This window comes from Poeciliopsis prolifica, unplaced genomic scaffold, assembly GCF_027474105.1.
Source record: "Poeciliopsis prolifica strain line A6 unplaced genomic scaffold, Auburn_PproV2 SCAFFOLD095, whole genome shotgun sequence".
Taxonomy (NCBI): Eukaryota; Metazoa; Chordata; class Actinopteri; order Cyprinodontiformes; family Poeciliidae; genus Poeciliopsis; species Poeciliopsis prolifica.
Window position 1 is genome coordinate 516,548 of NW_026562470.1, and position 14,153 is coordinate 530,700.

Below are 14,153 nucleotides of genomic sequence, written 5' to 3' on the forward strand. Positions count from 1 at the left end.
TTCCAAGCAAATGTGGATTGATATGCCTAACACGTTCTCAGATCTCATTCACGATACATAATTAAATTGAAAACTGTTTCCAAGAGTGAAAGAAGCAAAAAAAAAGAAGAAGAGAGAATTAAGAAAACACCTGAAGATCATGTGATCACAGGCAGAATCACAGTTTTGATCGTGGTGTTGACTAGTTTATTTCTTTTTTTACCAATTCAACAAATCACAATAAAATATTTAATCACATTAATATTTCACACTGTCGAAACTATTTCCTTCAAACTCAACTATTTCCTGTTGTTTCTTGCATTCATCTCACAATATGTTGGTCATACCTTCAGCTGCTGGGTGACCAGTTTGAGTTTAATGAAGAGCTACAAAGCTTCCACGTCTCTCCCACTGTGTCCACTCATAAGGGAAAGCATCTTCCCTGGTCTACATCTATGTTAATCTACACTTCACCCAAAAAGCATGCAGCCAGGATGTTGCTCAGTGTGAATCTGTGTTTCCAGGTGTGTAACTGCATACAGGTGTTAAGTGAGAACATCTGTATTCACGTGCATCAACATCTGTGTGTATGAACAGAACAAAGCTTAGTTGCCAGGGTGAAAATGGATCTAATGGCTCCCTGGAGGGGATAGAGTCCCAGTAAAACCAATAGGATGGTCCTCAGCCCATCGTATTGTTGTGTCGTTCAGATCAAATCTTCTCTTTTTGCGTTTCTAAAAAGCAGGAGCCACCGGTCTATGCTGTGTGAGTTTCTGGGGGTCCAGGGTTTCGGTGAAGGGTGTGGCTTGGTAGGGGTTGGTGGTAACGATGGTGCCTCCGTTGGGGATGGGGTAGGGAGTGGCTCGGATGTTGTTTGGAGGAGGGTCAAGGTACTGCCAGGTGAATAAGTTTGTTTTGCTGCCGGTTAGGTAGCGCCGAAGAGCGCTTAGCGTCAACACGGCCTGTTAGTAACACAAACATAAACAAGAAAGAAAATTAATGTTAATGTCAAACGTTCAGAGGGACATTCAGCAAATGTAATTATCCCTAAACTGTTGCAGGTGCAACAATATTAAATGATAAACTGAGATAAACCCTAAGAGACAAGACAATGTTTAATCATTAAGACTAAGAATCTTAAATGAGGAAAAATCATTACACACTGTACAATTCTAATGCTGGCTTATTTATTAACCTTTTGTTCTTTCGCAAACTTTATCAGACCATAAAACACAGTCTTTAGTCAAACAACTGCACCATGTGAGGAGGATAAACTCTTTTACCTTAGCAAGCCTAAGCAACACCACACATATATACAAAAACACAAAAAAAATCTATTTACAAATAGGAATATAGAAAAGGCCAGAGAAACAATCATAATGTGTTTAAGAAACAACATGAAAGGTTTCTGTTATTGGTCATAAAAATACTTCAGAGATAACTGTAATCAACTTCTCTGGAAGGTACAGAAGGTAAACATAGTCTAAGGAATATGTTTAGAAAACTGCAGAAGAATAAAAAAGTCTCAAAAGCTAAAGAACAAAATCTTAAGTAGTTCCCAATAAATGTTGTCATTTTAACTGGGATTTATTAATAATATGTGCTTTATCTTTGATATTTCAAATTAACCTTTGATTTTTACATTTTGCAAAATAATGGTTTGGGTTTGTTTATTTAATAAATGAACACTCATTCCATAATAAATATATACGACCTGATCAACCTATTTTGTTTAAACATCATGATTGATTTGTTTGGTGTTAATTACTGTTAGCAATGGAAGTTGATAATCCATTTATTTTAATTCAGTTCTAATTCAACAACAAAAGCACTTTCAAAAATTCAACCACACATTAATCAGTTAATTATGCCCATTATTTTAAAATATTTCTATTTAAGGAAACCCAGGAGATTCCATTCTCAGCATTTGCTCCTCCAGGATGAGAACACAGCGACAATTTTGATGCGACAGCAGCAACCTCTGATTTCAGTTCTCAAACTCTCCTGTCCATCAGGTTTTAGATGTAACATAGCTAACTTGGAGATCCTGGCTTTACAGCAATCCCTCATACATAGCATGGAAAAATCAATCAAGTTTGGCTTTATATGATAAAAATATAAACATAAAAAAGTAATAAAAGACAGTAAAAAATAAAGAAAAACAGAAATAAACATTACATTTTGATGAATACCATCATCAAAATCATCAATACACATAAATATGTTGGTCAGTGTTTCATTTATGACATTAAGACACTCAGTGTTTCAGCTGTTTTGCAGTTTTCTGGAAGTTTGTTCCAAATTTGTTGTGCATAGAAGCTGATCGTCGCTTCTCCATGTTTGGTTCTGGTTGTTGCAGATCAGAACCAGAACCAGAACCAGAACCAGAGGGGTTCTGGAAGGTTTATTCAACAACAGCAGATCTTTAATGTATTGTGGTGCTGAACCGTTCAGTGATTTATAAACAGCAGTTCTTCAGAGTCTATTCTCTGAGCTTCAGGGATCCAGTGAAGGACTTTAGATCTGGGTTGATGGGTTCTGTCTTCCTGGTTTTAGTGAGAACACCAGCAGCAGCGTTATGGAGGGTTGATTGGTTGGACAGGCCTGTGAAGACGCTGTTACTGGAATCAATGTGACTAAAGATAAATGTATGAATGAGTTTCTCTATATCTGACTGAGACATTAGTCCTCTAATCCTGGAGATGTTCTTCAGGTGATAGAAGGCCGACTTTGTAACTGCCTTTATGTGGCTCTGAAGGTTCGGGTCAGAGTCCATCACTACTCCCAGGTTTCGGGCCTGATCGCTAGTTTTTAGCTTCTTCCTCTCTTTAATTTTCTGAAAGCAAATAACCAGTATTTATATTAATTAAAGAGACCGACTTTGCTTGAGCATCACTTCAGTATTCAGTCAGTCCATAATTAACAGTCATCTGTTTCCAGTTCAAAGTCTCTATCCTCCTTCTTGAGCCATGGCTCAATCAGGGCAACCAGACAGACGGTTTTATGTTTCGTAAGTAATTTAACATTTGCCTGTAAAACATCCAGCTTATCTGTGGCAGACTGGCTTCTCTCGCCCGGAACGCAGCTGGAGATAGGCACCAACAACTCCCGACCCCGTTAGGGAGAAGGGTGGTCAGAAAAAAGATGGATGGATGGATGGATGGATGGATGGATGGATGGATGGATGGATGGATGGATGGATGGATGGATGGATGGATGGATGGATGGATGGATGGATGGATGGATGGATGGATGGACATCCAGCTTATGCATTGGCAATGATGACTGAGGGCAGGGGCATCCTCCTAAGGCCTCCTTAGACCTCCCCGTCGGCCCCTTTTCCTAACACCCGAATGTACTGAGGTTGATGTCCTGCTCCCCAAAGTCGGATCATGCCGGATAATCTCCGAGGGGAAGGAGCATTCTACTTTGACCATACTTGTTCCCAAATTCTAATACAACAGGGTATACTGAAGTGAATCTGGATATGTGCATAATCCTCCAAAGATAACAGCGAAGCATCACAGCAGTAAGGGAGACCACCAGCTGACATGTCATTGCGATCGAGATCATAAAAGCTGTGGTAGAATAAATTGTAAAGTTCCACACAGTTCCACAAATTACACATATTCACACACACACAATCTACTGCTCTCACTGCTGCGCTGGTCATCCAGACCAGCGCCACATACACTCATGTCACCCACCCAGAAATGGTTGACAAGATACCCTACTGAATCCATTTAAATCTTGGCAGAAATTAATTGCTGGTCAAAACAGAAACTCCACCTAGTTAGAAAGGAGCAAATCACTTAAAATAATCTTGTAAGATGAAATAATGAACTTGTATTCATCATGAAAGAATTATAGTTATTTTGTTAAATTTGGGGTTTACTGTATAACTCTTCTTGGCCTCGTTTAAATCCAAGTGTAAAAGAACAGCTCACCAAATGTTCCATTGTGCAATTATTTATTAAAGTGTGATGAAGCCAAAACAGAATTTCTGTCTGCGTCTCAAAGCTTCTAGATCTTAGTGAAACTTGCAGAGACTGCCAAGATTAAAAAATGAAATTCAGTAAGGGGATTATGGAAGCTTCAGAAACCTATCCATCCATTATCTTTACACCTGATCTCTAGTGGGGTCGCTGGTGCCTATCTCCAGTTGTCAACAGGTGAGGGGTGGGGTCACCCTGGACAGGTCGCTAATCCCTCGCACAGCAACACAGACAAGACAAACAGTCATGCACACACAAACATCCTTCAATCAAACTGACCAATCAGTTTGATTGGCCAGAGTACCATGCACAGGGAGAACATGCAAACTTCATGCAGAAAGACCCTGGGCCGGGAATCGAACCCAGAACCTTCTTGCTGCAAGGCAACAGTGCACCACTATGCAGCCTAGCTTCAGTAATCATTACACTATATTTAGCCATTCTGTTGTAAATCTATTACAAAATCTATTAGCTGGAGATAGGCACCAGCACCTCTCAATCCCACTTGGGACAGGGGTGTAAGAAAATGGATGGACGGACGGACGGACGGACGGACGGATAGTTCAAAATTTGCTTTCGGCTATTGATTGACTTTCTACACTCCTTGCAGAAAAAGGTAGAGTTATCACCAACAGTGGGAGAGAGGCATACATCCTCCACACTTAAACAATATATTGAATAAATAATCATGCATTTATTTAATGATGTTTTTATTTGTGAAACTGTAACATTGTTGGTTATTCATACTGCCGGTGCGTGAAAGTGTGTTCAAATATTGGACAACAAAAAAAGTGGGGGGAGTCTTAAACAAAAGCCCTTTGTGGAAGAAAGAAATATGATTCTTTCCAATAGCATCAATAAGCAAAACAACATATGGTGGGTTAAATGCACATGGTGATGAAGATGATAAAAACAGAAAGAAAAAATACAAAGTGACATAATGTCACTTTGTATGCAACATAATGTGCAACATAATGTGAATAAAAAAGGTACAGACCCAGCTTAGGATTGAAAAGAAGCAAAACGTGATAATAGCTCTGGCAGCGTCTGAGCCCTGGGCCAATGGCAGCTCATCTGGCGACGTGGCCTGCCACTGATTGGCCAGAAAACAGAATCCAACAAACCACAGGAAGCTGGCCATTCCTGAAAGAGAAAAACAGGACTGTATTTATTTTCCACAGTCAGCTGTATCACATTTTTCTTTCTGTTGTTCTTTAGTTCAATGTATTTACCAGGCATTTTTGGCCATTTTATAGCACAGTTGAGTAATTATGTCACCTCTAATTGTTTTAAAAGTTATATATATATATATATATATATATATATCAAATCAAACGACTTAAAAGAAAATTGACTTAATAATGTAATTGGTTGCAATTCTGTCACTTGTCTCTTCAAAAATTCCTGTTCTTTCTGAAACTCTGCCCACAGGAAGTCATCATAACATTGCTCCTTTGTTAACCATTTAATAGCGTTTTCACCAACGTTTCACTGAGAAGTAGGTCCCATGATCAGCTCAGTAGTTTCAGCAAGGGTTTGCTAATCGCTGCTGGCTAGTCCAAAGGAGCTGAGAGAGGGAGTTGTTGGGGATTGATGCTCTGCTAGGTGGAAGCTCGGCTTGGAGACTGCAGCTCTGAGCAGGAGCTTGGTCCTTGAAGGTGCCACTCGGTTCACCCAGGTGTTTTGCACAGCTGAATGGTTTCCATGGAGTTTCAAGAATTTCTCATGAAATGCATGAAAGAATCAAGGCAACACTCCATGTGTGATTTCAATGAGATAATAACATTAGAAGATGATGCAATGCTCAAAAAAGTAGATTTTTCATAATACTGCTCCTTTAATATATATGTTTTAGTTTTCTCTTATCACTTTGCATAAATCAGGAAGACTTTGTGGTCTTTGATCTCTACCAGAAAAGATGAGGTCGAACAGCACCGCTCGTTTTCGGTCCTTGAGGTTACTCATAGAAGGGAAGTAAACATCCAGGATCAGGAAACAGATGCTGCCAAGGAAACAGGCCACGCCCACAGTCATGCCATAGTTACAGGCATGAGCATTATTGTTAAAGACGCACAGTAAACGTTCGCTGCCGATGTTGATGTAGCCCTCGTTCACTATGCAGCTGAACACCACGATGGAGAAAACCTGCAGACAGAGAAAAAGTATCATCTACGAGACGTCACTGATGGATGACGTCAGAGACATTTATGAATGCTTGATTTCCCAAGCAGATCGATATACACATACTCAACAAAGCAGTGAGGTTTGAATGCATCCGAAATTAATCAGTTTAAGAACAATAGTTCTTTTGTTGGAAATATGCTAAAGATGTTCACAAAGTCGCCCTTCTTATCATCTTAGGCATATCTAAAGCCTAAGGACTAATGTCGGAGCAAGATTTAAAGGAACTCATTACTGCAACATTGTCTTCACAAGTCTGGCTGAAAAAAAAAAATCAAACCTCCAGCAGCGGTGTTGTTCCAGCTGCAGCGGTTCCAGCAGTATATCCACCACAAATCTAGAACAAGCTTCCAGAAAAATGCAAACCACACGAAGTACTGAGCTCCTTCAAATCAAGACTAAAGACTAATTTGCTTGTAGTTGCCTTTGAATAATTATAACAGAAAAATGATTTCTCTTTTTTTTTTTTTACGCATAAAGTAATTATTTATTTGTTGTTTTGCATGTTTTATCACATATGTCACTTTGAAATACCTTGCTGAGATGTGCTATTCAAATAAACTTGGCTTGACCTATTTATATATAATGTCATTTAATAGTGTAAAGGAAACAATGCAAAATTTAGAGTTTGGGTTTGGTTTGGTTTTGGTTTTGGTTTGATTGACTAGCAACTTGTCCTCAAAAATAAACTCAGAGAGATGTTGAACTAATTGGGGCCTACCATAGCAATGCAGTGACTGACATGCAAAGCAAGTCAGTCACTGCCTCCCAATGCATGCAATGCATGGAAGGCATCTATTATTCTACACCTAATAGAATGTCTCTTTAAACTTTATTTATTAATAATCCGTCACCGTGAATGCGGCTCATACTGCTGCAAGAAACCCCACAAAAAAGGTATCAAAACGTGCAGCTCGATCCCAGTATGAGGGCTATTACTTTTATTGGGGTTTTGAGTAAAAATGGAGGCATAAAAAGTTAGCTAAATTTCCAACTGCCAAACCTTAGAGTGTAACTGACACCAACTGCCGCTCCATTAAAGTGAGAAATGGAGTGGATTTTTGACCCCAAAATAATTTTGAAATAGTCCTCAGGCCTACAAAAATCACTTTACTGGTACTCTAATATGACACCAAATGCCTGTTCCTGTAAAATGTCTTCAAAATGTTTCTAGGGCTGACGGTTTTTTGTCAAGGCGCTTCAGAGCAAACGCATGTGACAGAGTAAACTCAGCCTCCCAGCCATCTATTTTCATCCTTTTCTCAAAAATTTCAGACCTCAGCCCACACCATCTCTCTCATTGCTGTTATTACTGTGAGTGAGCTACAGAGGTGAATCACAGTACAATCAGAGATGACAAATAGCCCTCTCATATTCTTGAAATGGATTCTGGATCGACCTTACGGTTCCAGAACGGGAAGGAGTTGTTTGGAGTGCTTTTTTCATAAAAACTGACTGGATGTCTCACAAAGATAGAATTCTTTCTCCACCTCGCTGTCTCACACAAACATGGCAGTTAGCACAGGATTAATTATTATAGCAACAGAACACAGAGAAGGGCAGAACTACAAAGATGGCATCTTTGTAGTTCAAACCAGCAGCTCTAGCTATGGCGGAACATTCAGACACTACAGAGGCCTGAGTTGGCATTCAGAACTACTTGCTGTTTTGGGCAGTATGTGACTGATTTAACCCAACAACTGTTACACATTGGATTAGTATGGTCATTTAAAATTAAGCTTACTGAAAATTTCAAAATAAGAGGAATAATGAATATTCCTCTCAGGCCTTTGTTATCTTTCTTTCTTAGGTTAGCATAGAGAGAGCTACATATATGAATTGGAGACAAGACATGGCACTCTCATATGCTTCAAATTATTTTCGAATATGGTTCCTGAATGGGAAGGAGTTGTTTGGACCACTTTTTTCATAAAAACCGACTGGGTGTCTCACAAAGTTAGAAATCTTTCTCCACCTTTCTGTCTCACACCCCCCCCCCCCCCCCCCCCCCACACACACACACACACAACAGTGGGCAGAGGGCTTAGCGCCCCTTTAAAACTACCATGATGGCTGAAGGTTAGAACTACAGTGATGACGGAGGGCTGAGTTGACAGTTAAGTACTACAATGATGGTGGAACTCCGAGTTACTACAGAAGAAGGCTGAGGAGAATGTTAGAACTACAGTCATGTCATAGTGTTTTGTGTATTATATATATACACAATTTATTGCCCTGATTTCCCCCTTATGACAATCTTAGAACGTTCTGCAGTGTGTGGTGTGTTACGACTGATAGGGTCCAGTCAGTAGAACGTCAGGACTGCTCCCATCTGAGATCGGACAATTCAACATGTGTGGAGTTTTCCCTGACTGGTCGTGAGAATGCAGCTTGTTGAATGTGACAGGTAGCCAATTGTAAAGCACGGATTCCCCTCCGTACTTTCCCTTCAGAAACATGGAGAGGAGCCCCAAAAAGCTAACGTGGTGCAACCCAGAGTCCAAAGGACATCTGAGATGATATGTGGAAGCAACATTTTGTGCAAAGAATATCCACAGAAATGACAATGAAAGGAGTCGGAGCAAAATTGCTAACACAGTTGATTCCGGTAATTTTTCAGCTGTTCATCGTTAACGTGACATAATTAGGTTATAACAATAAGGTTATTCATTTAGTCAGGGCTTGACGCTTAAAGAAAGGTAATTGCCATTCGTAAAACATAGAATAGAATAGAATTCAACTTTATTGTCATTGCACTGTCACATGTACAAAGCAACGAAATGCCTGGTTTTAAAATGAGTTAACTGGACTTGTAGACATTATTTTGTGCATATTGTTCTCAATATAATTGTACACATTAAAACAGCAAATACTAATTAACTGATGAAACTCAAAGAAAGGACAGAACAGAAAAATAATCTAAACACACAAATGGTTTAGATGAAAAAACTTAACTTTTAAGAAAAACAGAGCCGCCATGTGCCCTGTCTCCAAGCTTTTATCCAACACCTTTTCTTCTGTTACATCTTTTATGTTTAAAGTGAGCTGATAAACTGTTGCTATTGCTTCTTTGTTGTCGGACATGTTAGTGGGCTTTTCCTGTATGTTTGGTCTGGAATCTAAATGTTAGTGAGAAATCAGTTTGTGTGTGGTGTGTTGCTCTTGCTGTGTGGCTGGCTGAACACCACACACTGCACGATCGGCCCGATTGAAGCGTTATACCTCCCATTTTGATCGGGTAGTGTGTGGGCTTAACGGATTTAACCCAACAACTGTTACACATGGGATTAGTTTGGACTAATCTCTGAGCGTTTAGTTTGGACTAATTTATGAAGCGAACTGAAAATTTCAAAATAATTTTTGTATACACCAGGAAACTGCTCTTTTGGGCATTATATAACTGTTTTAACCCAAACAGTGGATTAGTGTGGCCACTTAGAATTAAGCATACTGAAAATTTCAAAATAAAAGCTCCAAAGCTCTCAGGTTAGCACACTGTCATAAGCGGTGCAGTAATATTGGCTTGTATTACCTTTACCTCTCAGGTAATGCATTGTCTTGCACAGCAAGACAATGCATTGTGCTAGAATGCTAACATTAGTACAAACATTAGCATTCCACTGCCCCCCACTAGCATTAGCCTTTTACCTAAAATAAGCATTTTAGCTATTTCTTATGCATTAGCTATATTTAGTATACTGAATGAATGAAGTGAATGCAATACGACATGCAAGTGATACTGACATCATTCATGCTAACATTAGCATTTTGGATACTAATAAGTAGCATCGAAGTGCTGATTTCCAACGAACGGGCACACGTTGGCAGGCCCCAGTTAAATTTCTTTAGGAATTTTCTAGTTGATATATATGAGTTGGAATTTGAAATGCTATCAAGTTAAGAAATCATTGCACATGCTCAGAAGTTTAAGGAACTTTAGTGATACAGCTGTTTTTCTGAAGATAATTTAGTGCATTTATATTTGTGGTCTGTAACTAAGAAGTTGAAGTCAGAGAAAAATTCTAGAGTTCTGTAACTGCAGTTTTTTCAGTCTTTCAGAATTACAAAACAGCAGTTATATTTCTTCAAATAAGTTGTATTATTTAACTTTTAAAAAATCTAACACTTAAAGTTTTGCCCCAAAACAAATAGTGCAAAAAGCCAAAATTGTTTTGCACCATTTGTTTGTTTAGGCACTCATGTCAGAACAAAGTTACTTGTGAATATTAGTTATTAGTTGACAACATAGAAAGAACCTTCTGGGTTGTCAAATACGGTAGTCAAAGTAACCTGCCATTAAAGTTAACTGTGACAGAAATGTGACTCATTTTTCCTTTCAATTTGCTCTTTAGTGAACATTGTTTAGTATTGTGAAAACTAATGAAGATGGAAAAAGTTTCTTAATATGACAACTGAAACCAGAGTACATATATTTGCATTACACATATAATGAAGGGATTCTGTTGTGCTTGGCTGTTTTTGTCAAGTGGCTTCAGTGAGGGATTGTGGATAGGATTTGTTTGTTCCTATCATTTCAGTTTTGCACTCTTTTTTTTTAGCAATTAGTCTGTTCCTATTACTACTGTTTATATGCTCATTATGTGTTAGTGTTGAATTATGCAGTAATCATAATTGAGAGAGGTAGGCACCATAAAGAGATGTGTGTTACAGAGACGGCTTTGAAAATGCCATCTGATAGTGGATTCTTGTGTTATAAGAAGGGATGAATCTTCTCTATATAACTGTAAGGTACTAGGCTCGTAATTTGAATAATGTAATGAATGAATGTTTGTTCCACAGAACAAAAGTGTTGTAATTTTCATTCATGTAACTACACTGTGTAGAAATTGTAATAATCTAAAGTGAACTAACACCTAATTAAAACTAATAAAGAAATATGCAGCCAGTTAAGTTGGAGCTGCAGTGTATTTTTCATTGGTTTCACTAAATACATGTAACCGGGTGGTGTGTTAGATGGAAACAGTGTTTCCATGAAGTGGCTGTAAATTCCGACCCGTTTCAGGCCCTTGAAACCATCATGTCCCGTCACTTCCGTTTCACAGCATTGTGGGGCTCATTAGTGCACTGGGTGTGCCCACCAAGCTACAAATGTCAGGTCTGCTGTGTGCAGTTGGATCTTGATTGGATGAGTGCGGCGCTGTGCTCATCAGGCCAGGATTTGGATCACGGATATTTGTGACACAGGATCCATTTCAGTGTCTTTCCACTGCAGCGTCTAAATGTACCAGTTGTGTGGCTGATTAAGATTGCTGCTGTTGCATTTTATGCTCTCACCTCGGTGCATTTTTTGGTGCTCTTGGTTAATTGGCTAATAGACATCCTCTAGAATTGGAGTTGTAGTACAAGCACCACAGAACCACAATGGGAGTTCATTCTTCTTATATTTTATGAATTATTTGACTGGGCACAACTTTATAGGACTGGGTTGATGCAACATGAGATTTGCTTTTCTTTTGTTTAACATTATTTTGTGTCATTTACTAATTTGATTTGAAGTTCTTGTTTAAGTCTCAGATTGTTTCTAGTGTTGTCCTGGGGTTCTGTGCTTCATTGGGTTTTAAATTAGAATAATAAAGTCTGTTTTTAATATTGTAAAAGAATGAATAAATAAAATATATTTCATATACCATTTCTGTTTGAGAGGTAGGCACCATAAAGAGGGAGCCAGACTCAGGGAGCCAGACCTCCCTGAGTACTTTTAATTGGGAAACCCTAGGCCACTCAATATCAATTGAGAGGTCTACCAGTTGCCTTTAGGGCCACGTCCTCTGAACACAACTCAGTTTTGTGGAAATTGTTTACATAACTGTATTTAGTAAATTGAACAAGTTATTTTTTATGAATATGCTCTGCTTCTTGCCCATGGACTCCACACCTCCACAATTAAGTTGATTAAGTGATGAAGTGATGCTGTTGGATGATTCAGTAATTAATGGCATCAATCTGTGATTGGAGCCCTTCTGCTTCATTTATGCAATTGTGTCAAACTATTTTGACACAAATGTAAAGTAATTTGTCTTCCTCTGATGGAGATTATATTGATAGGTTGGTCCACTTGGATCCGCTCCTTGAGGATGTCTCTAACCCGCAGTCACTGAGAGTGTCTGAAATCAGAGCTGTGACGATAATAATAATAATAATAATAATAATAATAATAATAATAATAATAATAATAATAATAATAATAATAATAATAATGGAGGAACTAGGGTCTGGTCTAAGAAAGGAATTCAAATAATTGACTTTCAATCAGATCAGAATTATTCCTTCTGTTAACTTCTCTTTTGTTGGTACATTTATTTTTGTTTTGTAGCTACAGGGACTGCTCATATTATCACAGCAGTGTCTTGTCAAAATAAAATGCTTATTTTCTTCAGATTTCGTTCAGTTGGAAATATTGCTTCTGTTATTTTAACAATGAAAGTGACTTCACTGTGAGAGCTGGAGGCGACATCTGATGGAGAGTTCTTTATGATTTTCTAACAAAATGATTAATTATTAATGTCCTTTTATCCATGAAGGCATCAAAAAGCTTTTTACTGATCTGTCAAATGCATATGTCTGAGAGTTTCTTTCTCTACATTGAGCTTTTTCAGTTGTTCATTTTTATTCAAATGTACATTTTTGCAAAGCACTTCTGTTAAACCGTACTAAGATGAATAATAAGAGAAAACAGACACATGATGACTCACAGCTGCACGGCATCACATCACAATGGAAACAAGGGTTTCATCTTGAGCCGAAGCTTTTAAAACATAAAACCTTCTTTTGTTGGCTTCTTATCGACAGAAACAGAAAAATTCAGTTCCTCAAATTAAGATTTTGTCTAAAAACACAACTGGAAAGCTTGACTGGAAAGCATTCTATAAAATGCAGAAGTAATTGTCGCAAAGCAGAAAATCAGAAAGGGGAGCTGCAGGGAGGCCCGACTATTCATGGAGACCCGCATCACGCATTTGGAAGAGGAGGCTTACCCACGATAGCAGTCTGAGGATGGTGCGGGGATGCGTGAAAAACGCGACGGGATCGAAGGGGACTCTCCCGGCCTTCATCGCTCCATACGCACCCACTGTCTCCATCCCTCCGAATTTCAGCTCCCTGAACGAGGCTGAGAAAGCGAGAAGAGTCGGTGAGAGAGACAGAGAGACAGACAGAGAGAGACAGAGAGAGGGAAAGAGAGAGAGAGACAGAGAGAAGGAGAGAGAGAGAGAAAGAGAGAGAGAGACAGAGAGAAGGAGAGAGAGAGAGAAAGAGAGAGAGAGACAGACAGAGAGAGAGAGACAGAGAGACAGACAGAGAGAGAGAGAGAGAGAGAGAGAGAGAGAGAGAGAGAGAGAGAGAGACAGAGAGAGAAAGAGAGAGAGAGAGAGAGACAGAGAGAGAGCGTTTTCCTCCAGCCAGCAGATGGCGTCACATCGCGTCACCGAGGCTCATCTCAGGCTGCAGCATCGCCGCTCCGTCCTCAGTCGACTCCAACACCTCCATCTCAACAAATCCACGTTTGCCTTTCTGTTTTTGTCTTGCTTTATATGGATGTTGGTCTTTTTCTATTTAAGAAGATGAAGGCGAACCAGGATCTTCCTTAAAGATTTCAACATATCAAAATTGCCCTTACAGAAGAAGCACAAGATCTAAACACGTATTTTCTGCGGACATTTTAATATTTTCAACGTTTTTTTTTTCCATCCATCCATCCATCCATCCATCCATCCATCCATCCATCCATCCATCCATCCATCCATCCATCCATCCATCCATCCATCCATCCATCCATCCATCCATCCATCCATCCATCCATCAGTAACTTTCAAAAAAGTTAATTGGAGTGCCAGCGTTACAGAACGTTTTGAATTGTCATCGTCTTTGGTCTTTGGTTTTTCTTCTGGGTTTGATTTGTACATTCTGGGCTAAAACATGTTCATCTCTTGGACACTGCACCTATCTCCACCTTATAACCACAAATGAATCTCCAATCAA

The 14,153-nt window shown here is 39.0% G+C and overlaps 1 protein-coding gene across 1 annotated transcript; it reads right to left on the bottom strand.

The window, feature by feature from the left end:
• Positions 1 to 172: 172 nt before the first annotated feature.
• Positions 173 to 13,484, bottom strand: LOC129353725 (synaptogyrin-3-like). The gene is made up of 4 exons (XM_055023080.1): positions 13,151 to 13,484; positions 5,885 to 6,119; positions 4,972 to 5,117; positions 173 to 941 (listed from the first exon to the last, which is right to left on the bottom strand). Exons 1-4 carry the CDS (start codon positions 13,253 to 13,255, stop codon positions 714 to 716), a joined length of 714 nt encoding a protein of 237 aa, XP_054879055.1. The 5' UTR covers positions 13,256 to 13,484; the 3' UTR covers positions 173 to 713.
• Between the last annotated feature and the right edge of the window lie 669 nt (positions 13,485 to 14,153).

Bases quoted from the DNA above. Each gene is read 5' to 3' on its own strand.
- LOC129353725 (XM_055023080.1), bottom strand. From the start codon at position 13,255: ATGGAGACAGTGGGTGCGTATGGAGCGATGAAGGCCGGGAGAGTCCCC. The intron at 5,118-5,884 runs GTAGAGATCAAA...TTTCTCTTTCAG, and splicing joins GTTCGACCTCATCTTTTCTG to GAATGGCCAGCTTCCTGTGG. The intron at 942-4,971 runs GTCTGTACCTTT...TGTTACTAACAG, and splicing joins TCTTTTCAATCCTAAGCTGG to GCCGTGTTGACGCTAAGCGC.